The 25,109-nt window shown below is 49.4% G+C and overlaps 2 protein-coding genes across 3 annotated transcripts in view; one reads left to right on the forward strand and one right to left on the reverse strand.

Moving 5' to 3' along the window:
• Positions 1–805: 805 nt before the first annotated feature.
• Positions 806–14,300, forward strand: ARX (aristaless related homeobox). The gene is made up of 5 exons (XM_053311083.1): positions 806–1,171; positions 2,472–3,171; positions 6,045–6,090; positions 9,092–9,429; positions 12,976–14,300. Exons 1-5 carry the CDS (start codon positions 979–981, stop codon positions 13,214–13,216), a joined length of 1,518 nt encoding a protein of 505 aa, XP_053167058.1. The 5' UTR covers positions 806–978; the 3' UTR covers positions 13,217–14,300.
• A 6,063-nt stretch (positions 14,301–20,363) lies between these two features.
• POLA1 (DNA polymerase alpha 1, catalytic subunit) overlaps positions 20,364–25,109 on the reverse strand; it is a 467,466-nt gene continuing 462,720 nt past the window's right edge. The window contains exon 37 of one of the 2 annotated variants that reach the window (XM_053312417.1): positions 20,364–21,644. In XM_053312417.1, coding sequence (XP_053168392.1) covers positions 21,487–21,644 — 158 coding nt within the window. In that variant the 3' untranslated portion in view covers positions 20,364–21,486. The remainder of the gene's footprint in view (positions 21,645–25,109) is intronic. The other variant, XM_053312419.1, reaches the window with a different exon arrangement.

Here is a 25,109-nt window from a genome sequence, read left to right on the forward strand (position 1 = left end):
CGATGAAAGCCAAACAAGTTGCTCTCAACAATTCTTGCCGATTCCCACCCTTTCTGTTGTTTTTCTTTGTACTTATTAATTTTAATCGTTTGATAAGGTCCCCCCCCGCTAAGTTTTTAATAAGCATGCCCAATCTGTTAGAAATTGGCTGCCAAGAGGAGCTTCTCTCACCAATTCCTCGGCGAATGAATGTTTCTGTTATAACTCCAGGTATTTGTGGAATCTCTTTCTTTCTCTCTCATTCACTTACACACAAAATAATTTAAGAACTGAAGATCAGAGCCAAGTCAATTTAACAATAATTAATTCACTATTATAATAAAAACCCAGCAATTTACTAAATAGTGTGTAAATTCTCTCTCTCTCTCTCTCTGCCGTGTGTGTGAGTGTGTATTTCTTGAATGTAATAATAGGTTCTTAGGGAGGACAGGGACGAAATGTTATGGATCTATTTAGAGGAAGGGGGTACAAATGCAACTGAGATTTCTTATAATCTTGATTATATAGTTTCATCCCCCAGGGTAGTGGTGAGTGAGACGCTTCCTGCCCCGCTTAAGTGAAGAGGGTAGAATTAGGTGACCTTCATCATCTCCCTCCCGGTCGCTCAGTCCGAAGAAAGGCGAGCTTGTCTGTGAAGGGAAAGTTAGTCGGCCAACTTTGTCAACCCCGAGCCATTCCGCCTCCCCGTTGGAAATCCGGGCCGGGTTTTCCCCTTGGCGGGGAGCCGGAGGCTGCCCAGCCTCTGGAAAGAGCCAATCAGGAAGCGGCTCCCAGCACGTGGAGGAGAGGGAATCAAGAGCCAGCTATTGCGGCTCAGGCACTACACTTGTTCCTGGTGTCCTGGGCAGGAAGAGGGGCGAGTTGCAGCCGCTGCCTGGTGGGGGGAGGGGGGTGCCCGACTAGTCCAAGCCAAAGCGCGAACCCCACGAGGCGAGGCCCCTCTGAGGCCGGCCAGCGGTGGGGGAGAAAGCCAAAGCCATGAGCAACCAATACCAAGAAGAGAGCTGCTCGGAGAGGCCCGAATGCAAAAGTAAATCGCCAACTTTGCTCTCCTCCTACTGCATCGACAGCATCCTGGGCAGGAGGAGCCCGTGTAAAATGAGACTGCTAGGAGCTGCTCCCAGCCTGCCCCCTCTGGCTAGCAGGACAGACCAGGACAAGGCCGGACAAGGTAAGCGGGGCGGAGGAGGCGGAGGAGGAGGAGAAGAAGAGAGAAGGATCGCCGCGGAAAGGGAGAGTGGGAGGCCGGTGGGAAAGCACGGCGAGGCAGGAGGAAGCCGAGAAGCCGCCCTGGCAAATTTGCTCCTGACAGCTTCCGCCCGCCCGTGGCACTGGCGCCCCTGGAGCGGGCCTAGAGGGAAGGCAGCTCTGGCCAGAGAGCAGCGCTTGAGCCAGGGCCGTGGCTGTCATAAGCAGCAGCGCCCTCGCCGACTTCACTCTCTGCCTCTGGGGCGGGAGGCTTGCGAGCTGCGAACGCCCTGCCGCAGCTCAGGCGAGCGCGGGGAGGCTGGTAGGTGCCCGGCGCCGAGCAGCCACCGCTTGCACTTCGGTACAGACTAGCAAGAACTCCGCGCGCGTTCGGACCAGGACTACACCCCCACCCGGTGTGCGCTACTCCCGAGGAAGAGGGGCGGGGGCGTATGTTGCGGATCCCTGCAAGAGACGGAGGGGTTTTGCCACGTATTTTCTCTTTAGGTTGGCAGGCCTGGATTGGCGGGCAGTAATAGGGCTGGCGTCGGGGTGTGTTTTGTGTGTGTGTGAGTGTGTGTGTGTGTGTGTGTGTGTGTGTGTGTGTGAAAGTGTGTACGAAAGCGGGGCTTGTTGGGAAAGTGGCAATCTTGGAAGCTGCAGAGAAAATTGAAACCAGAAAAGACCTTGCCGCAGGTACCTTCAGGAAGAAAGGGAAGGCTCTAGACAGGTGCACGTTTACCTGCCATCTTGGCCTTTGAAAAAGAGATGAAAACGGTTTCAACTGAACGAACGTACTAGGGAAACGGTTCTTTTCCGGAAAGGAGAAACGGTTGCTTTCTCTGAATAACATTTCCGTTAGACGCCTGTGGATACTCCACGCATGCTTTACTCGGTCCACAAGTCTGCTTGCCTGGTCGCACTGAAGGGAGCTTCCATTGCAGCCTTTGGGGCTGGGGTGCATAAGAGGGAGGTTGAGGGAGTTTCGGCCTCCTTTGGCAAACACGAGGGATCGATCCCCTTCTTGAGCAGCAGGGTCCTTGAGGCGCCGGGGCGACATTCTGAGATGGCCATCGCCCGTCTAGGGGCAGGCAGCCCATGCCAAGCTCCTCCTGGGAGAGGACTCTCATGGGGGTCTACCCGGTACTGGGCACTCAGGGATGTCCTGAGGGGATTGGCGACACCAGCGTGGCGGGGGCTGCTGGGGCGGACTCTCTGCCCCATCGATGCCTGGCTGTGGGGTGATGCGTGCGTCTCTCTCTCTTTCTCTGTCTCTCCGGCAGGACTGACCAAGGGCAGCCCGCCTGGGTTCGAGGCGGCCGAGCTGCACTTGCCGCCCAAGCTGCGCCGTCTCTATGGGCCCGGCGGGGGCCGGCTGCTGGGTCGCGCCGAGCGGGCTGAAGCCGGTGCCTCGTCGTGGGACTCGCTCAAGATCAGCCAGGCGCCACAGGTCAGCATCAGCCGCAGCAAATCGTACCGGGAAAATGCGCCCTTCGCGCGGGCCGCTGCCCTGGACGAGCTGGCCAGTCCCGGAGGTGGCGGAGGCGGCCCGGACGGCAGGCCCGGACGGGAGGACGATCTGCTGGATGAGGAGGATGACGACGACGACGAGGACGAGGAGGAGGAGGAAGAGGAGGCCGAGGAGCTGGACGAAGAGCTGGAGGACGACGAGGAGCTGCTGGCTGAGGCCAAGGAGGCCCGTCGGGGCGTGGGGGTCTCCCTCTCGGCCGGCGTGGGGCCAGGGGCTGCGCCAGGGGCTGAGGGTGCCGACGGCTCTCCCAAGGAGGAGCTGCTGCTGCCCTCCGACGAACTGGCCGAGGGCAAGGACGGCGAGGACAGCGTGTGCCTCTCGGCGGGCAGCGACTCCGAGGAGGGGCTGCTCAAGAGGAAGCAGCGCCGCTACCGCACCACCTTCACCAGCTACCAGCTGGAGGAGCTGGAGAGGGCCTTCCAGAAGACGCACTATCCCGATGTCTTTACCAGGTAGGCGACGGGGCGGACGCGGGACGGGCTGGCGGGCTGCAGAAGTGGAGTTCAGCCAAAGGGACTCCCCAGTTTGTGTCACTCTCTCTGGCGTCCAAGCTGCCTTCTGGCTCTCCTAACTGAAGCTGCAATATTGGGGCGGTGCGCGAAGAGATCCAAATTTGGGATTAGAATGAGGGGGAAAGCAGGGGCAGTTGTGGAAGAGAGGAGGATTTCTCCAGGGATTTCCGTGTACCAAGAGGGAGGCTCTTGGACTATGTGAAATCAGAAGTGGGGAATGGGGAAAATACTTGGGAGTTGTAGGAGAAATGCTGACAATCAGCGGAGAAAGGGGATCAGCAGAGCGACAACTTGGAATTTTAGAGGAAAGGCGAGAAACTCACTCGCTAGGCATCGAGGAGTGTTGTGTCCTGGGCTTCCTGCAAGTTTCCCACCGTCCAGGGGAAAAGACCTTCCTTCCCTGCCACTGCTGGAAAAAGTTCCCTAGCAAGCGCATCATCCTCGTCTGGTCTTGTATTTCCACAAGTGGCCTATCCGAGTCAAGGAGTTTAGAACTCGGGGTTAGATGGCCTTAAGTTGCCAGGATCGCTGGCCAAGGGCAGGTTTTCTTCAGGTCCTTGCCAAACTCTCTTTGGGGTCTATTTTTGCCCTGATCCTTCGGCTAGTCTGTCGGGTATCAGTTTCGCGGCTCTCAGTGGAAGCTGGAGCCCTGCCCTGCCGCAGGGAAGTCCGATATATATATATATAGTTTTTGAAAGATCAAAGTATTCCGCTTCGGGAGGCTAAAAATATGGAGTGAGATGGCAGCATGGCTGGAACGCTTTGGCAGAAGCCCCAAGGCTCGCTTTCTGGGCACCGTCCAGGAAATCAAAGCGGGGCTGGTGGTGAGGGAAGAGAGAGCCATTTGGATCTAGTGCCTGGTCTTGCGAGCTTTCCGTGCTGAAGCTGCACCCTAAAGATGCTTGTTTGGAGTAAGTTCCGCTTAGAATTGGGGCTGCCACTCTCCGAATCAAGCCTTTCTAGCAGAACTGCGATTGATGTGATCCGCGTTAAGTGGCTTCAAATTGGAAGCGCACTTTCCAGAGGGCACTCGGCCCTTCCCCTTACCCCAGAAACTGCTTTGAGAGGAGATCTCAATTTGGTTGAAATTAACAGTCACATAGGCATAACTTCTGCTGTGGGCTGTGCTTCCGTAGGTAGATTCATCACGATGTCCCTGTGAACATCTGGGGGATTTATTCTCCCTTTCCGAGTGAAAACGCTTCCATTCTCCTGCCCAAGAATTACAAGAAGGGGAAGAAGGCAGAAAGCGGCTCTTACTGAGTCAGCTTCAATTTCTCCCATTCAGTACAACGGGGCGGGGGGGGGGATATCTTTTGTGGTGTTTTGATCTGCAATATCTCTTGAGCGAGGATTTTCTTTTGAGCCGTCCGGAACCGAGAGGGTTCGTTTTCTGCCATGTTCCTAATACATCAATCTTCTGCTTTTTGTAAGGAGCGAGGCAGATTATTTCTCTCAGGAAACTAATGTTTTTGTTTTTGTTTTGATTTGATTTGGTTCCCTTCTTAACCAGGGTACCTCCATCCTGCCCCCTTCGTACTGCCAAAGATACAGCCTTCTCACTCGCCTCATTTTTAGGTGGCCTCTGCCATCTTCGCTCCGTGGAAGTGGGGGCTGCCTTGCTCGCTCTCCTGCTGGCATTTCCTTCCGAGCCAGAGGCCTCGCTTGGATTTCAGAGGGACCCCCCACCCCCATTCCATTGCAAGGCGATGGAGCTGCCTGCTGTAGTATACCAGCAGCCTGTTTCGCCTGGCAGCCAGGCAAGGACCTGCCCTGCCAGGCTGTCGGGCTAGCCAGCGCCAGTGTCTTGGGAATCCTCTCGCTGCCATCTGCGGGGAAACCCGCTGGTCCCTCCCCGGCCCGAACCACCCCCCATCCAAGTCTGGGGCTCCAGGGCTGGAGCGCGAGGCTGCTTTCCTCCCGGCACACGCAGGGACAGAAAGGTGCCAGGCTTGCTCGGCCGCTGCTGCGGGAAGGCAGGCCGGGCTGGGGGCTTCCTTTTTGGCAGCCCGGAGGAGCTGGGCAGGGGCTGACCGGCTCTCCCCCTCCAGCCCGGCCGGGCTCGCTCTTGGCCAGCGCGGCGCTTTTCTTCCTGGCGGAGGGAGAGCCAATTATCCCGGGAGCTCGCATATTCGAGGTAAACAGATTATGAGCAGTTTTCTAACATGGTAATGGTTTCCGATTTGCCTTAATTGTTGCAATAATAACCGCAATGAAGGGCTCGCGTTGCAGCTCAATGGATCTCCCCTGTGCCGCGGTGCCGCGTTTGGAGGGAGAGCCTTTTGCCCACGCTTTGCCCACGCGCGGGGCTGCAGGGCCTTGGCTGGGCCCTCCGGAGGGCTGGATGGCCTCGGGACAGGCACGCTTGAAGCAGTCCAGCCTCCTGGGCCCCAGAGAAGAGCGCCCCCGCCGCTGCCCCGGGGCCCGCCGCAGTCCCCTTCCTCAGAGTGTCGGCTGGGGAGGACACAGAGAGCAATACAGAAGGGTAGCTGCCTGGAGCTGGCCTCTAGCCTGGGCGACCTGTCTGATTTTAAGCCGGTGTCCTAAGAACTGGAGTGAAAATCCGCTTCCTCGTCTGATTTGGAAAGGGGGTTAAGGGCAATTCCGTTGCGGGAGGGGGGGCAATCCAAGGTCAGGACCGGTAGGAATGAAGAGCAGGAAGCTGGCCTTTGGTGGTGGGGGGGCCTGTTGCTTGTGGCTCTCTGGGGCCCAGAGTCGTAGAGTTTATACTGGGGCGGGCTGCCACTGGACTCCCCCCTCCCCTTGTAGGGCCCCACCTGAGCGCCTGTCTGTTGTGCTTGTTTCCCGCCCAGGGAGGAGCTGGCAATGCGCCTCGATCTGACCGAAGCCAGAGTGCAGGTGAGTCTCGAGAGGAGTTGGAATGGGGGAGGGGGCTGGACGGGATGCGAGCAGGGTGCCCGCAGGGCAAGAGTCCCCCCAAGTGGTTGGCCAAAAGGAGAGTAGCTGTGTAAACCACCACCCCCAACGCAAAGTGTCTCTCTCTCTCTCTCTTTCTCCCCATCCCCAAATTAAGACCAACAGCAGAGGTGATGGGCACGGGGCTCCTCTTTTAGGGCGCTTGCTCCCGCGAATCCAGATTTAGTTCCGAGTCATTATGGGAAACAAAGCCCCCTCCCTCCCCTCCCCACTCTCCCCCACCCCAGCCCCCAATTAAAATCCTCCTTGTGGTTGTCAGCCCAACGCCTCGCTAAACAGGTATTTATTTATTTGGCTGCCTTCAAATGGCCCATCCGGGCCTCCATAAAAGGGCACTTTCCCGCTAGAGCAAACAGGGGCCTTGGAAGGCAAAGTGCTGTTTAGTTTCCTCCCCGCCATGCCCGGAGAGGCAGCTAATGCTATTTGATTTCCCAGATTTTGTTTTTGGATCTGAATGTGCGATGCTATTAAAGGTGTTTGCTGCCACCCCCGCTCCCCAGCAGAGCTGCCTTTCTGGCTAAGGCTGGAGGCTCCGGAGCGCGGCGAGAGACGCCAAACATGCCCCGCTTCGCCAGCCCCCAACAGATGGCTCCGGCCTTTTGGCTCTGAGCAAATCACTTTACACTGAAAGTCAGGCGCGGCTAAAGCATCATAAATTCCATATGGCTCATTTCATACACAACAGCTTCTCGCATTAGAGGGGCTAATGAAGAGCCTGGTCCCCTCCTTTCTGTTGACACATTTCTCCATTGTCAAACAGAGATGTGACAGCAAATCAGGATTTTCAGCTCAGGGGAATGAGTCGTGGGAAAGTTAAATAACTAAAACGAGAGAGAGAGAGAGCCCTTTCTTTCTCGCCCTCCCTTCCCTTTCTATTCACTGGAGAAGATGTAATTAAGGGGAATATGAATTATTAGAGCCCCTCAGTTTACCTTTGGGTGTACTCAAACTTATTAATTCAATAAGAAGGGGAATTTGCAGTGGGACCAAGTTGCTAATTGAGTTGGAAACGGGAAAGGCGCGCCGAGACGCCAAGTCTTTCGCTGCCTTGAGCCGGATCGCCTAGGCTGGCTGCGGTGGTGCAGCCCGGAGCACTTTCCTGGAGGTGACAGGAGCCAGAGGAAGGTCCTTCACCTTCCCCGCTTTTCATCCCCGCTACTCCTCCTAAATCCTCTCCTGAACCCTTTCTGCCTTTAGCAAGCACCTTCCTCTTCTTCCTCGCTTTTCAAACAGAGGCCGTTTAACTGAGTGCAGATCCGTTGGGGCAGAATGGGAGAAAATACTTGAAAGTACGACTCACATGAAGGGATACTTTGACCACCACCACCCCTTTTAGCCGAGGGAACAAATAACCAGGGAAAGTGTGGGGTCTACTGCTCCCCTTTTGCTTTTTTCTTCTTCTAATGAACTGACAGCAGCGATCTGCAAATGTGAGCGCGGGGTCTGCAAGATCCCGTGGCGGCGCCAAGTGTGGGTGGCGGCGGAGATGGCTTAATAACCACAATAATGGGGGTGGGGGAGATCCATCGACTGGGAAATTAGCATTAGAGCCTTTTAAGCGCCGCTAAGAAGGCTTGGCTTAAAAATTGTCATAAAAGAAAACATAATGTTTATCGGGTATGTTGGCGAAAACATTCAACTGTCTGTCAAACAGTGGAGTCGAGAAAAGGGGGTGGGGGAGATACTGAAAAGGCCTAGAGCCGTGGTAGGTTTTTAAAAGAAATGGGGACTCGTTCCTTCAGGATCCTTGCACTGGCTATATGACAGAGACACATCCCAAAGGCGCGAGGGCAGCATCTTGAGAAGGTGCCTCTGCCTGTGCCACAGGAGTCCAGCCCATGAGCGATGTCTGAAAGTGATCTCTTCGGCTAAGAATAAACAGATACCTGTCAAAGGCAACGTGGTCCTTCTAGGGGCTGGATCCACTTTAATCTTACTCTACCAGGGAACCCCTAGGAAGAAGTCCTTCGTCAATGAATCAGATGATTCGTAATTTGTGTGGCTGCATCAGGTGCTTTCCAGATTGGTGGGAGGGGGGGCGCGAGAGAGGCCGTTGCCTTCTCAGAGTTTACACTCGAAATATGGACCATGAAGGCGATAAAAGAGGAAATGAGAATGGCTACAACGATCCTTTAATTATTCTCAGAGAGGTGTAAGCGAGCTGAATTCAGAGTAGGAGGGAGGAAGAGTAAAGGACAGTGAAGTCTGCGACACTTCTTACTTGGAAGTAGGTGCCACTGATTTCAGTGGAGCTTCTTCCCACGTAAGGAGGTTGAGGAACTGGGTCCTAGCTCGGGGTCTTCCCATCGAGAGGCGCGGGCCAGGCATGTTTCCGAGCTACACAGACTCAAGCGGAAAGGCTTCTCCTAATTCCGCGCGCCGTTGCTCTCCATTCCAGCACCGGACGCTTTCGCGTCCCCACACCCGCCTCGGCTCGGTAGTGGTACATTGCGGAGAGCTGGGCAGTTCAGCTTGAATCTCTTTCCTCACGGCCCCCTCCGACTTGAAACTGGCGAATTTCAGCTCCCTCCTGAGGGCCAGTGTTCATGACTCAAACCACCTTCTGCCGCAGGAGAACCGCAGCCACGCACTTGCCGAGCTCCTGTATCCTTTGGCAGAGGCCGTGATGGAGCCTGCCCTCTGGCGAGCGAGCTTTGTTTTGGGGAGATGAGCCTGGCCCGCTTTGGGGCGCAGCGCGGGCTTCTTTGAAAGCACAAGCAGTTTCCATTTCTGACGATCCCGGGTGGGTTTGGCTCCACCAGAGGCCCCTCTGCACTTGCTCAGAGGCACTCTTCTCGCCTCAGCGCCTTAGCGGGGGGAAGCAGGTTCATGGCCTGCCTGAAGAGGCCCTGCTGGCTGCTGTGTCGCAGGAAGGGCCGCTCTTACTAACCGCCTTTTGCCCCCTTTTTCTTTTGGCTTCCAGGTCTGGTTCCAGAACCGGAGAGCCAAATGGCGGAAGAGGGAAAAGGCCGGCGCTCAGAGCCACCCGCCGGGCCTGCCTTTCCCTGGTCCCCTGTCAGCGTCTCACCCGCTCAGTCCCTACCTTGATGCTAGTCCTTTCCCTCCTCACCACCCAGCTCTCGACTCCGCCTGGACAGCCGCCGCTGCAGCAGCTGCCGCCGCCGCCGCCTTCCCCAGCCTGCCGCCTCCTCCTCCCGGCTCGGCAGCTTTGCCCCCCAACGGGACCCCACTAGGCCTCAGCACTTTCCTGGGAGCGGCTGTGTTCCGGCACCCGGCCTTCATCAGCCCCGCCTTCGGCAGGTAACTCGGGCTGCTGCCAACCACTAGATAGGAGGGGGGCGGGGGCGGGGGGGCAAGTGTGAAAGGGACACGTTCCCACCTCTCAGGCGTGTGTGAAAGGGAGGCTTCCTTCCGAGTGCGCATGCGTAATTCCAGGCGGCGCACTTTCCAAAGGCAAAGAACGATCGTGGGTGAAGGATTTGGACGGGACTCAGTCTGGAAGGCGCCGCATGGCAGCACTCTTGTGGAGCTCAGAGGCAAAGGCTGCAGTCGCGTGTTTCAAAAACCCGCACTGAACCCGCTAGGCCGTGTTGAGGGATGGGTGGGGCTAGAGATGAAGGAATGTTTGATGCCCGCAGCTTTGGACAGCCCAACCGTAGCCATTTTTATTCTGAGACGTTGCGTTAAGTTGGTCTAACTCCTATGCAACAGGATTGCAAGGCTCGGGTGCCATGGATGCTCCTCTAGTACTTTGGCAACCTGAGCTCAAGATTTCCATTTGTGCAAGATGCAGGAGTTCAGCAGCTTTGCAGCTGGATTGAAAACACACTTAGTTTCCCAGTGCCTGCCCGTTGAATTTCTGGGCCTTTTTTAAAAAACTGGAGATGCAGGTCACGTGCCGCACGTCCGTGTTCCCCGATTGGATAGTGGTAACTTTGGAAGAAGAAAAAACACTGGCAAATGTATAGACAGTGGCTGACACGATGAGAATTACTCCAGGTAATCCCACTTAAATTTTTTAAAAAAAGACAAGCTGGGCAAAATCTAACTTGTGCTTTTGATTTCAGTGGGGCTACTTTCAGTAATTTTCTTCATCCTGTCAGCCAGTGATCTTACACATTAATTTGTCTGAAGGCGAGACTTTCTTTTGGGAAAGTCCTTTGAGGGTCCTTTGAAAAAGTCCTTTGGTATTTGAAAGTCCGTTGATATTTGAGGATCAAATATTTCCACCACAGCAGTGTGTTGATTAGAGGAAACCCCCCTTCCTTTCAAATGTCTGTATATTAGAAATATATTTAAGTTAAGTTTAAACTCCTATCTTGGCCCCCAGTATTTCCATAGATAAATCACAAGAAGTAGATGAAGGGCTGTGGAGAAGGAATTTCAGTGGAGCCCATGATTTATGTTCAAACTTTTTAAATTTACGAATGACTTAAGCCGGTTTTTTTAGCCATTGCTTTGACTTTTCCGTTGACTGAAGTTGTATGCAAATAAATTAATGATAAGAATTGCCCAGATCCTCATCTTCGTAGTTTGCACTGGAATGGAAAAACCAGCGCCTAAGTCAGTGACAAAAGCAGAACGCAGCCGCTGCTTTTCTTGACAGAAAAGGCAACGATGAAATAAGAAGTCAGTAGCTAATTGGAGAGACAAAGGAACAACGTCGGGATGTATTAAATCCGGAGAAAGCGCTGCAAATGCGCACGTGTGTGGGATAACTGCAGTTATATCTGTTATGGAGAACAAAGGAAGAATAGGTTCATCCGAGGGAGATGCCACTTAACCAAAATTATCTCTTAGGGAGCGGGGATCCGAGTTAAATTAAGATTTGGGGCTGGAGAGAGAGAGAGAGCGGGAGAGAGCCGCCCAATGGAAACGAAACAGTTTCTGCCTCTTCCCTATCAGCCGGAGTGACTCAGTGTCCCCAGTGGCAAACAGGCGGTTGCGGGGCTCTCACGCCCCCTACTTGTGGCGATGATTCTCCACTGTAGCGCGTCTCTTTTTCCTTTTCTCGTTGTATTAGGACCCCACAACAAACGGGAAAAACGAGTTGTAAAAAGCTCACTAAACGGCTTGGCTAATGGGTTATGCGATTAAACTGGGCAGGCGTGTTTAATTATACTGTGCTTTTAATCAAGATTTATCGTATACCTCCTTTACTAAGAAATGTTCCAGGCCCTTCAGATGGTTTTGTTTGTGTTTCTTCTTGCTGACCATAACTCTGACTTTACATATAATGTAACCAAATTTTGTGTGTTGGTCGACAGAAAGATTCTAATACTCAATCCAATTGGTATACTCTAGAATGATTTGTGATTTGTGATTAATCTTTAAAGTTTTTTTTAATCTGTCTACTCTGTACTGCTGGTCAGAGACCGAAATAAAACTGAACTAAACAGGCAGGGAAAAGAAATCAAATGACGTAGCAAAGGTAGTGGAGGGGGAGACTCCCCCCCCCTCAGTTCTTAAAAGGGATGCTCGTTGGGGGAAGGGGTTTGATCTGAAGCAGTTTCAGCTTCCAACCGCCGCCCCCCAGCTATCCCCCCCCAATCAAGCCTGTAATTGCTTGGGGGCTTGTAACAGGTTTTCCATCTTGATGATGCCCATTTCGCCAGCGGAATTAACGCCTCTCCCCAAAGAGAGCAGCGAGCAGCAGATGGCCCTCCTTTCGGACAGGCCTGCAGCCGCCGCGGCGATCTGAGGGGAAGAGCTAGCCTGCCGCAGGCAGTCCAGGAGGGAGCGGAGCGGCCTCCGGGCTTAGTATGGAGGCCCTGTTGCCTTCCAGGCCCACAGTTCAGTTCCTAGCCGTGATGATGTCCATAATCACCTCCTCGGTTAATGGAGAGTCTGGATATCTCGACGTGCCAGTCAAGGGGGTCAGCTGCACTCTTCGGAGCGGCTGCTGCGGGGAGAGGCAAGGCAGGGAAACGAGAGGGGAAGGCATTTCCAAGATTGTGTCATTGAGCCGGGATGCTAGGGTTGCCGGAGCATAATTGGCCTTCCACTGTGAGGAAATCCACGGGGACGGCACTCCCTGCTGGGGATGGGCATCGGCGCCGCGCAGGAACCGAGCTTTGGGCATCCAGGGGCTGGGGGACCTCTAATAAGCTGGCGGGGGGAGGAATACTCTGTGTACACTGGGGGAGCACAATGAGCCAGTTGATTAAATTTGAGGACTCAAGAACTTCTGTAGTTTTGGAGGGGTGGGCGAGAGAAAGCCTGAGAGGAGGGAAATCTCCGCGCCCACGAGCCTTTCTTTCCTTTCCTTTCTAAATTCCGTTCTTCACTCCGATCACAGTGCAAGTCATAGGCTCAAGCGCTCCTGACAGTGAGCTTCTGTCACCAGCAAAGAGGAGAGAATTAGACACTTTGCACATAATCTTGTGACTGTCAGCGGTGGGGATTTCCCAACCTGTCTCTCTTTCTCGGCTTCTTCCCCTCCCCCACCCTGGTTGGTTCTCTTCTTACGCCGCCCGTGGCTGCCAACAAGGCAGACTGAACGGAGGGAAGTGTTCCGTGGCAATCAAGGGGGGCGTGAGGAGTCCAGTGAGGGGCCGGGGAAACGCAGGATTCGAACAGAGGCCAAGAGGTGGGGTGGGGACCACGCTCAATTGTCTCCCAGCTCCTGCTGCAACTCCTTTCCGTTTACGCCCAGGCTGGGGGTTGCCACTCCTGCTGCCCCCACCCCCGGCACTCGTTCCTGTGCCTTTCAAAACAGGCTGACTTGCCGCAAGTTGGCAGCCCTCAATCGCGAGCGGCTGGCAGCCACGCCCTGTGCCTAAGACCCATCCTCGGGCCAGGTCCGCTGCCTTGGCTTTGACGGCGCGCTGTCTCCTTTGCTTGCAGGCTCTTTTCCACCATGGCCCCCCTGACTAGCGCCTCCACCGCGGCCGCCCTGCTGAGACAGCCGGCCCCAGCCGTGGAGAGCGCCGTGCAATCCAGCGGCCTCTCGGATCCTGCCACCGCGGCGGCGGATCGACGCGCCTCCAGCATAGCCGCGTTGCGGCTGAAAGCGAAAGAGCACGCCGCGCAGCTCACGCAACTCAACATCCTCCCCGGGAATAGCACGGGCAAAGAGGTGTGCTAAGTGGCCCTGCGGGAGGGGGCGGCGGGCAGGGGGCAGCCCGAGGTCGCCTCGCCCGAGGAACGAATCCAAGACCAAAATGGGAGCGGGAGAGAGAGAGAGAAATATACAAACATATTTAAAACAACATAAAAATAAAAATGGGGGGAGGGCCGAGGACCAGCGACTGAGAGGACACCGGGGAGGTTCTCCTCCGGTGAGGAACTTGGAGAAAGCCAGGCTCTTGCTTTTGCTGCTTCCCGAGGGGCAGATGAGCAGGAGACGCTCCTTCTGGGCTGGTCTCTTTCCACAACCTGCGTGTCACTCTGTTCCTTGATCAGCAAGCCACACACCAAGTAGATGCGGGGGCGGGGAGCCAGCAAGTGGGGGAGATTGTGGAGAGGCGAGGCGGGGATCGAAGCTGATGCTTAGCCCCCCGCCCCGCTCTTTCCCTTCCCTCTATCCGTTTTGTCAAAATCCCATCCTGGGCCATTCATGTACGGAGAGGAGTGTTGGAGACTTCAAAGCTGGAGGACGCAAACCAAGGATGCTGCTGACAGGAGCCAAAAGGAAGGGATGCGGTGGAAACCAAGCAGCGCACTTAAGGCAAAGGGGTCTGGTCTTTTTTTGTCCTTGAACACTACACCAACCAAGGGTTTTATAGCAAACCAAAGGGAAATACAGTGCTAGAATATGGACTGTTTCAAGTCACTAAACTGTGATGCTCGATACTGTACATACCATTGTTATTAAAAAAATAAGAAAACGACAAAAACAGAGCTTTGTATATTTGAAATGTTATATAACAATTGCACTCAGTGTAGTGTTTGTACAAGTTTGTCATTTCTGTAGACTCTTACTGTGTTGTAGATATCATAGGGTCCCTAGACAAATATTTATGTACAAACCCTTTATTTAACTTATTAACTGTAGGGGTTCCCGAAACGCGAAAAAGAGAGAAAAGGAGGGAGACAGACAGACAGACAGAAAGGGCATCGCTATGGTACTTTTGTGTAATGTTGTTATTGCTCTCACTTTTCCTTGCGACCACGTGGAAAAGTGTCACCCATAGAAAATAAAATATATCTATCTATCTATATACACACAAGTTTATGGAAGAATTCTAAAAGCTACCTGGAGCTGCAGCGTTGGACGCAGTCAAGGGGGAGGGGATGCCAAGAATTTGGCTGGGTCGGTAACATTCAGAACAAGGGACTGTGGCAAAAGATGAGACTGGGTCTGAGATGCGTAGCCTGAATACATAATCTATATCTCTATATACATCCTTCTAAGTAAGAAGCTCTCCGCTTGTCTAGAGCCAGTGGGTGCAAAAAGGCTGAGCGTTGGAGGCAAATAACGGCTTAGAAGTGTCTCTACTTCTGGTAGATGATCTGCCCTCGGGCATTTCTGTGGCAGGGGAGGGGGGCACTTACTTCGTTCAACAGGGCTTAATTCCAGGTAAGTGCCCACAGTATTGCATGCACGCTGTCTTGGGAGCAAAGCCTACTGAACGCAGTAAAGCCTCCCTGCGAGTAAACATGCCTAGGATCGCGTCCCCCTCACACAAACACTCTAGGGCAGAGCAGCAACCCAAGTAAGGCTCTCAACGTTCTTCCTCGGTATACAGCAGGTCAAGCACGCCTGACTCTCCTCTGAATCATCTTTCTCCCCCGCCCTCTCAAAAGCAACAAGATTTCAACTGGCGGCTTTGGAAGTGGGCGGGAGGTGGAGTCCTCCGGGTTCCTGCCCCGCTTCCTATTTGATTAGGTCAGTTCCAGACACGGGCTGGCGGGTCAAGAAAGGGGAGGGGGCTCTCTTCATGGAATGGTCACGCCGGTGTTGCGGAGGGCGGGGGAGGGGAACGAGCAAAGCGCCTCCAGCAGCTCCCATGCGCCGCTTCTTGGGCGCTCCGTCTAGGCAGGGAACGGGGGGAGCGATCTTTGCCAGAGGATGGGCGCTCCCCCCCCCCCCGTGCGCCCCTTATAACCCTCGCGGGCATTCCTAGAGCCTGCTCAGAGCAGGAGAAGGCGCAGTCCCCCAGAAGAGGGTGTCTTTTCGCGGGGCGGGGGAGACAAAAATGCTTGAGGTTCCCACTGCGATTGCCCTCCCCTCCCCGCACTTCTTCCTTCCCGGGCCTGAAACCCCCTCTGGGCAGCCAAGCTGCCTGGCAACGGTCGGGAGGGTGGCTTCCCACCCGGCAGGGAGCCTCCAGCGCCCGCACCCGGGTCCCAGGCCAGCTTCTTCGCCTTTTGTGCGCGCTGCTCTCCTTTCCTTGCTCGCGGCAGCAGCAGCCGCGGCAGCTCCCGCTGGGCCGGCAGCCGAGCCCGAGTCCCCCGCTGCTGCCTGGGCCTGCTGCTGAACTCTCCTTTTCCAAGCCCTGCTCGCCCCGCTGACCCTGCCATGGAGCAGAAGCAAATCGCGTGAAATTACCTCCAAGGATTACATCGCCGGGCCTTTGAGAGGCCCCCTCGGCCGGGTTTACAAACCACCTAATCCCGTGTCATTCGGCTGCTGCAAACAAACCCAAGTGCAAGGCCCCCTATTCTTCCCAATCCCAGCTGCGAGGGACGCTTTCCCGACAGCGCTTTCCCTCGCACACGCTTCAAAAAGGAGCCCCGGACGACGTCCAGAGAACTCCCCCAGATTAGCCCGGCGGGGCCCGGGATGTCACGCCTGACAGGCCCTCAAAGCAGCCACAGAAACCCGCGACCTTTCCCTTCCCCTGAAAGCTGCGCTGCTTGCGGGGAGGGGGCGGGCAGGGGGGGAAAGAAGCAGCAGCAGCAGCAACCGCCCCCCCCCCCCAACCTTCAGAAGGGATTTCGGGAATGTAGTTGTCCCAGGCCGCTCTGAATCGAGCTGGGCACTTGATCCAGGAATGGCGGCTCCCACCACCTCCCCTCGACAAGGGAAGAGAGCTTTGCTGCAGCAATCGGGTTACCCCTCGATTCCCACCCCAATGCTGCAGTCCTCTCCTCAGCACACTAGGGAATAAGCCCTGTGGAAGGAAACATGCCTAGGGATGCAGCTGTCAAGCTTTCAACAAGGCTTTTCCCATCCAGGTAGGTTTTAATACAAGGGGGGACACATTTCTGCAGTGGGGGCTAGAGCAGGCCTTTCCGATCTTCCCACTTCATGTTTCCTCCTCTCCCTTGAGAACATTTCGCCCGAGGAGTTCTGTGCCGCTCCAAACCAAGAGCAGTGCATTGTAGAAACTGGAAGGGTCCTAATCAAGGTTTTGTTCACCTCACTCCGTGGCTGGTAAAGATGGCAGTGGCACCTCTCCCCGATGAGCTTGCAAAGACCAACCAAGGACAGACACTGCCCAAAATGGTTACACTGAGCTCGCCGGCGACATCCCAGGCAGCATGCCCGCGTTCCCCCCGTGCAGTCACGCTTTAGATATTTATATACAGTATACCCTAACTTATATCCCAACACAAGCAAAAAGACTGTGTCACGTGGGACAAATCTGAAGGTAAGGAAGGTTTGTACATCGGAGGGGATAATGTACTGTATTAGATCCCAATGCACGCATATTGCAGTAACTCAGTACCCAACAAAGGAGGGATTGGGGCGGATGTTTCAAGGATGTTTTCCGATGGATAGCTCTCTGAAGACCAGCAAAGAAGATGGCAAATACGGTTCAGGTGGATATTCTTCTCCTCAGGAGTTCACATCCACACACCCTGGGCTCTTCGATATGTTTGTTTTTACGAACAAGCTGCAGTTCTGCCAAATAACCATACATTTAACTGACAGCATCGTATACACATATATATTTTGGAGTGCAAAAAAGAAAAAAGGGGGAAAAAGCCATAGGTGCAAAAAATATTTTTATGGAGAAAAGAACATTTGCCCGTGGACATGATTAACAGTAGAGTTTGAAGTACGTGTTTTAGTTTAAAGAAAAGGGAATCATTATCAATCCATTATGCATTAAGAAATGTCACTCAGTCATTTTTATTCATTCCGCAGAAATCTTTGTAAAAGCCAGAATCATACTTCTGCAAGCAGCAATTTTGTTAATCCAGGGGGGTTATTACTCTGGTCTCTTATTAGGATCTATACTACTGCCAAGCAATCCTATAACCATCTCAAAAGAAGTTTACCTTCATGTTATAAAACCAGTAGTGGTATTTATACTGTGCAATAATTAGTGTATTACTTGAATCCACTAACAGGTTCATTTTATCTCTGCACAAAACCTCTAGTCTGCTTATAGAAAGCTTGTGCCTCCTTTGGCGCTGCTAAAGTGGTGAAAGAGTGAATGAAGGCTGGTAGTACTTTCTCTTTTTGCCTTGCCTTAATTCCCATCTCTTTTTGCTCTCATCCAATTAGTGCAGTGTATTAAGCAGTTTATCATCTCATAGTCAGCTATTGAGAGAAACAAGGCGAACACTTTGCAATAGAGCCTGCTCTCCTTTGACACCCTCAGGTACTTACATATTCCACTGTGCTATGAATAATAGAGGAAGAATAGAGCACTAATTCCCTCATCAAAGAATGCCTTGTCTGCTGCTTTGCTCAACAACACCATTCTGATCAAAAGAAAAGCAATAAAGCTTAGCATAACAAAACGAAACCTACTTATTAGCTTAGTGGTTAAATTAATGCAGAGCCGCTGCTATTCAAAACCAAGGTTTGAAAACAGCCTCCAACAACCTGATAATGCTGCCTTCGGGATGAAGGAATTTTAATCTGAAATTTGAAGCTGGCACAGATGAGTTAATCTATTAAACAGCTATAAGAGGAGTGCAGGATGAGCTGTTCTATTAAGAAATATTTAGGTGCTCTACAGAAGAGAGGCAAGAAGAAAGATGGGCTGATGTTGTGAAATAGGAAAGTACATCCTCCCCCCAGCAAGGGACAATTCTGGCACAGGATAAAATTGCTGTATGGTTTTATCTCGTTTTCTACTAATGCACTTGCTCTGTAGTTTGACTTCGGAGTTTGTGTCAACCTTTCCTTCCTCCTCAGCCAAACTTCTCAGATTTTTATATGCATAGAGGAAATACATATGGAAAGAGAGGGCAGCAGACTAGGCACTATCTGAAAACTTGAATTTCCAATCTTCCAAATAGTTTACAGCATCATCCATTTCATGTATATATATGAAAAGTAACTTACATATACAAATATGGTTTGGCATTTGTTAAACATATTTTTAATATGGGTTTGGCAATCCTCAGCCTTTCTAAAGAGCTGAGATGACGTGAACCATTCAGTAGGCTGCTTCGTCAGGGATATGCTTCTGGCTACTTCACTTTTTATTTGACCACCATACACACAAGACATTGCCTTAACTTGGGAAAATAGTTAAAGCAACCTAGTTTTCTTTGACCTGTACAAAAGATTCTCCCTAATTAAAGACAAATGGCATTGTGATATATGTGCCTATTTATTATTTTCAAATTTACATTTTTAGAAAAAAGTGTATGCTCACAAATGAGAACTTTCCTCATATATGTTTCTATGTGGTAACAGCAAAGTTTGCGAAATGGCAGTCTTGCAGAATATACCAATATGTGTCTATATGAAAATAAGATGCTACTTATATTTTGTGCTTACATTTTATCATTTGATTATGGCAGCTCTATTACATATTTTACAAATAGATTCAGTTTGTTGAATATAGGGCAGGAACACTTGTGAGACACTTTTGCACATATTGCAAAAGTGTCACACCTTTTTCTAAGCCATCATTAAAGATGGCAACATAGCCTGGCTTACTGTAATAGAACTATTCCTAGTAGTAACAGGAGGAACCAATAAAATATAACTCTCCATGTGATCACGCACTTTAAATATTACAGAAATGGAACACTGGAAGAATGAAGAAATGGTATGTAGGTTCAATTGATTTTATTCCAATCCAGAGCCCTGGGATATGCTCCTGTGTGTATGGGTTCCTCTATTTAGTTCAATGAAGGGGTCAGGTTCCCATGCACATTTCTTTATGCCAATACAGAAGCTATTGAAGGCAAGGGAGTCCCATGCGTATGCTGCAGTTCATGCTTCATCAAGGGATGCTAGATCAAGGCAAGAGTTTTTAAAATATACATAATGTTCGATTCTTTGATGGACCAGATATATAAACCAATGAGAGTCAAATTAGTCCAGTCACATTTATTTATTAATTTGTCTGCCCTGCTCATATATAAGGCAGCTTCACATGTCATGGTGGCAAATAAGGTTCTGCCAACTGTCAGTTCCTGGTGAGCGTGCACTCTGAGCTGAGAGTTCCAGAATGTCTTCTGAACCTACCAATGTTGGGTTTGTCAGCTACACTTCCCTTTGGGAACCTAACGCCTGAAACTTGGAAAGTGGGTTGTGTGTGTGACCACATGTAGGCTTTCTAGCTGTTGAAATACCACCTTAATTTTGGTAACTCTGAACTGAAAAACAGTGCTCATTGTCTGTTACTTCACACACATGCTTGCATTCAACAAGCAGATTTGGGTTCTTGGCTGCATTGTAAAACCCTCTCCCCTCAAGCAGAGGCTGGTTGTGTAGCATTCCACTCAGTCTAGCTGGCTTGCTCTGTGCTGAACTGTGGCCAGTGTTATGATGTGGACTTCATATTTCAAGTTTCAAATGAGAGGCATGTCCTATTTTAGTCATTTCTATTGACTAGGTTTGGAGGCATTGGATTATATGTGCTGAAAATTTCCAAATGCAGTTCCATGCTAAGGAAGTAACTTAAGAATGTTATGCCTTTCAGTAAGGTGTGTGTGCACACACACACGTGAACCTATAAATGAGTAAGTTTGCCTTGTAATAATTCCCACTATTTGAGCACAAAAGTCCCTGATACATTAACCTTTCACAGATTCGCTAGGCTTTTTCAGGGCTTGCGGGGGAGGGGTAATTTTCAGTCACTTCCCCCATCCTTTTGCAGCCACCTATCTCTCCTTGAGGGCTCACCAACCCTCAGAGACATAGTTTCAGGAAGCACAGGCAGCTGCAGGGGGAGAGTGAGGCAAATATTGCTTCTCCCCTCATGCAACAGAAAAGCCGAGCATGTCCATGGGAAGTTAATCTGATTGTCTGATCAGCAAGTAGGTGGCAAAAAACTCAACAACCAACTACCCCACCCTGAGCCATTTTTGGAAGAGGGGTGTATATATATCTATATATCTATACACACACACACACAAACATTTGCACATCATTTGACTTTTCTTACTTTAGAATATTTATTATTTTTAACAGTGTAAAACTTTACATGCACATTTAAAAGTACTTTTACATATACCAAGAAGTGACAACATTAATCTTCTAGAAATTAAGAACAGCAACTAAATAAAGAAATTGACATTATTCATTTTTCCTTTTTCCAAGTCATGGTTTGGCTTTTCTTGTTTCTGTTTGTAATGTGATTGGTACTAAATAGATTAGATAATATTTATAAGCCTCTTCAAAACTTTTTCATGGTTTTATTTGCTTACTACAATATAGCAAGTGATTTTATTTATTGGCTAATATTCCAATTTTGTCTCTCATTTATTTTTTCTGACCTGTAGGTTTTATTGCTTATTTTGTGAACCAAAACATAACATTTAGATACACAAGTGTGGCTGTGAAACTGCAGCATACATTCGATCTCCCTGCCCTGACAGAAGTCAATTGGTGCTTTAGCATTAATTCCCATGTGGTTACTTCCTATACTTACAGCACAGTATTGTATGAATGAATATTGTTCAGCAGGGGGAAAAACACACACACCTTAAACACAGTTAAAAAAATATAGACCATTTTAGAATAAAGTAATAGGGCATTAGGAAGCATTTAGGTTTAGTATTGTTTTTAACTGCTGTGTCTATGATTACAAAATAGTTAAATTGTGGGAAGGGAAAACATTAGTGCTCCTACTGAGACCTCCACTAACCTCTTTTCCTGAGAGCACCTCTACTAAATACCCTGGAGCAAAGTCTAGGATCACTTACATTCCTGCAACTCTCACTGGGAATTATTCAATTAAAAGGAGCTATTTCTCCACCCCTTCTTCCCTCTTAGGTCTTGGTATACAAATAGATATTTATTGAAAAATAAACTATAAGGGTGTCTAATATATCCATCAACTTTTACCATGTTTTTTGTTTTTCTATTTTCCAACATTAATAAAGCTCATATTTAAATAAACATATTTTTGGGTATGCAATTGTGTGTGTGTGAGAGAGAAACATAAACCTAGAGTACAATTATACATGGAATACAATAAATGAAACAGAAGAAGTTTTGTCTAGGAAGTAGTCCACAAAAGCCTTTTGTCTCATTCCACTTAAATGCAGAGTTTAAGTACTGGGATCTCCCACAGATTTTACTGTATTGAATGTCTGAAAGAGTTTGCTGAGGTTCACTTCAGAGTAGCTGCTCATGGATAACCACTTGTCTACTGTGCTCTTCAATTTTCTGTAAGACTTGATAGTCATGTTCTGGTGCTTCATACGTTCTGTTTTGAGAGAGAGAGAGAGAGAGAGAGAGAGAGCAGGTTAAATAAGATTAAAAGATCAGAGAATATAAATCACTTTTTCACTTGGTACTCAAGGGACATCTTTTAAAAACAAGCCATAGTATAGATTTGCTGACTCACAAAAACCAAATTTGCCAGACTACTATTCAGGCACCATTTGCTGAGATTCCTATTCTTCTCACTACCCTTTTCAGAATTACTTTGGTCAGCATGTTTAGTAGAGTGTCAGACTTGCTACTTACAAAGAGATGGAAACCAGCTCATAATGGACTTAGTCAACCCACCTGTCATGCCCCAACTGAACTGGTGCACCACCTTCTGTCAGTAATTGCCAGGAAATATTGTTTGTCCATTAATACTGAATGGGGTGGGTGGGTTGGCATGGGTGGAACAGCAAGAAGAGAATGTATTCTGTTATACTAGAACCAACAGGTAGCAGTTGCTGTTCAAAAGGGGTTTAATAAAAAAAAAGCAGATTCCTGTTACTGGTTTGATTGTTTGGCAATCTGTTTTTTTAATGTTCTGGACTTGTCCCATTGATTGGATTATTGAGACAATTTTGATAAGGGATACTGTGAATTTGCCTTAATTATCAGCAGTGAATCATATGGAAGTTGCAAGAAGGCCAATCTGTAAAGCTATTAAAATAAGAGGTCCATTCTATTCTCCACCCCAACCTGATTTTAAGACAGCAAAACCTGTTGTAGGCATAGGACCTAATAAGAAAACATGAAACTATCTTGACTAAATTTATGCACTTGTGTATTCAACTGAAGGCATACTTGCAAGATCTGCTCCCCGCCCACTTGTGTGAATGATTTAAAGAGTAAACATTCGGTACCAAATGGCAAGCATATGATTTATTTTGTCTAGTTTTCAGGAACTCTCTCTTTCTCCCCTGTTGTAGGTCTTTAAAAAACAGATGTAACACAAGTTCCAAAATACAAATACTAGTAGAAGAAAGGAAGAAAAAAAAGATCAGATGCAGTGACACAAACATCAAGCCTTCATCATCTCGTCTGAAGAGCTTAGTGAGCAAAGATACTGAGTATACTTGATTTGAAGGTCTACAGGCTCAAACTACTTTTTTGGTACTAGAACATTTCAGTGAATTGTATGGTTTCAAACAGAACAGTTGCTAACAAAAAACCACCACAGCCTATTGAAAGCAAACACCTAGTTTGTGTTGCATGAAAGGATTCTGACTTGACACGTTCTACAGTACATGAGATATGGAAAAATAAACACTTCAAAAAGGCAATGTCTTCAAAGTAGGAACAAGATTGTATGATTACTTTTTTGCATTTTATTAAAAAACAGAACAATGAGTTAATTGCAGAAAGTCCTATTCACACATGTTCAATGAACGTATGATCTGTACACATATACAATTATTCAAGTTATGTTCAATACACAGAGCTACTCTTCCATTCTGCATCCTGCAGTGGAGGGGCACTGTACCCCACAAAAAACTGATGTTCCCCTAAAATATTCTAAAGTGCATGCATGCACAAGTCACTCACACAAAAACATATACATGTGTACAGACATTTTTATTTACATACAACATAATGTCTGAATAGGACTACTACTGGCTGTCTATCAGTAGACAGGCTGGTTTAGCATAGCAACTAAGAATCTAAGAGCTGAACCTTCAAGTGCCCAGCTTAATTTTTTTTAGATTTAGTAACACATTTTCATTTAAAAAACAACTACATTGCAAACAAAAATGGCTGACATCATGACTAAATTACTCAACACATGTCTCAATGAAATTAGCAGGACAAGTTAGTCAGTATGCCAGCCAACAAAAACATGCCACAGATGGAACCCACAATGGGAGGGAGAATGGAGGGAAAGAAATCCAGTGTTTATAATACTAGTCAAGTGAGGTTAGTTTGATACTTTGTGCTGGTCATGAGTTCTGCAGTGAAAGGCTACTATATATGCTGCTCAGAGATTGTGGGTAAGTGTCCTCCTGGAGCTAGTTTTTAAAGGGCCAGGTCTCACAATCAAAGCCATGTTGGGTAACAGGAAATCTGAGATTCTTGCGGTGCACATGCTCTTGCAGTGTGTTGTGAGAACCTGGAAAAAGCTGATGATCTCCTGCTGGAAGTGGGATTGATAATCTTAGATTTGAATTTGGGTTGTTGATCCTAGGAAATGTCAGGTTGACAACCAGAAATCTCTGACTTTCCCCAGGTTTTCATAAAAGGCATATGCCTCAAGAATCTTGGATTCTTGGTTATCTGACATTGCTTTGTGAGAACCAGCTCAAAATGAGACCTGCTTGTAGGTGGAGTTCTCAATCCTCAGTTCACTGGACGATGGAGAAGAATGTTTTATCCTAATTTTGCAGGATGAGATGCTAATATTGCTGGATGATAAAGAATACATTTCTTGTGTCCTGGTATGAACACATACCCCAAGTGCAGGGATGTGGCAAACAGGGAGGGAGAGGATTTGAGTACCAATTTCCAACAGGCCTGAACCTTGGACCAAAAGGCCACCATTGACAGGCGCTCCTAGGAAATCCCCAGCTGGAGCCTAACTTTAAACACAAACTCATCAGGTAGTCAAGCAAGCCATTGTTCTCTCAGCCTTAGTGCCCCTCTGCCGTCATCTGGAATATGGTGATAATGTACGTTAGGTGCTCTGAATGTTTGAAATGCACCATATAAACGGCAAAGTATTATCATTTACCCTAATTATGATCCCGCCCCCAGCCAATGCACCACCAGCTTGCCAACAAGCTGGCAATGATCTCTGGAGGAATGGTCTCCAATATGGAGAATGAAAAAACAGTTATCTAAATATGGGACACCAGAAAAACACATAAGCCACGAGGGTCAGAAATGCTTTACATGGGGAATTCTTAATCTTAACTCTAGATTTTACTAAAAACTTTACCACAACATTACAGTTATTTATTAATTACATTTTTATCTCTTCCTTGCTCCAAACAGCTCAGGTCAGTGTACAAGGTCCTTTACCCCCACTTTATCCTCATAATCACCTTGTGAGGCAGTCTGAAACTGACTAGGTGACTGGCTGAGTCCTCCTTCTGCAGTCCAACCTTGTGAGGCAGGTTGGGCTGCAGGAGGAGGACTCAGCCAGTCACCTAGTCAGTTTCAGAACTTATTGGAGGGTGGGTGTATCCAGTGTATCTCCCCTGATAACTTGGCAAAGAGGCACCTTTTAAAAGTGGTGATTCTCTTTATTTAGCAGGGGGAGGGTAACTGGCTCTATCCTCCCCCAGCACAGTACCTCCAGTGACTGTTGCTGGTTATCTCATTCATTCATCTTATGTTTCTTTTTAGCTTGTGAGCCCTTTGGGGACAGAGATCCATCTTATTTATTTATTTCTCGGTGAAAACTGCTTTGGAAACTTTTGTTGAAAAGCAGTATATAAATTTTTGTTGTTGTTGTATCCTGTTCCCATTC

This window comes from Hemicordylus capensis, chromosome 3, assembly GCF_027244095.1.
Source record: "Hemicordylus capensis ecotype Gifberg chromosome 3, rHemCap1.1.pri, whole genome shotgun sequence".
Lineage (NCBI taxonomy): Eukaryota > Metazoa > Chordata > Lepidosauria > Squamata > Cordylidae > Hemicordylus > Hemicordylus capensis.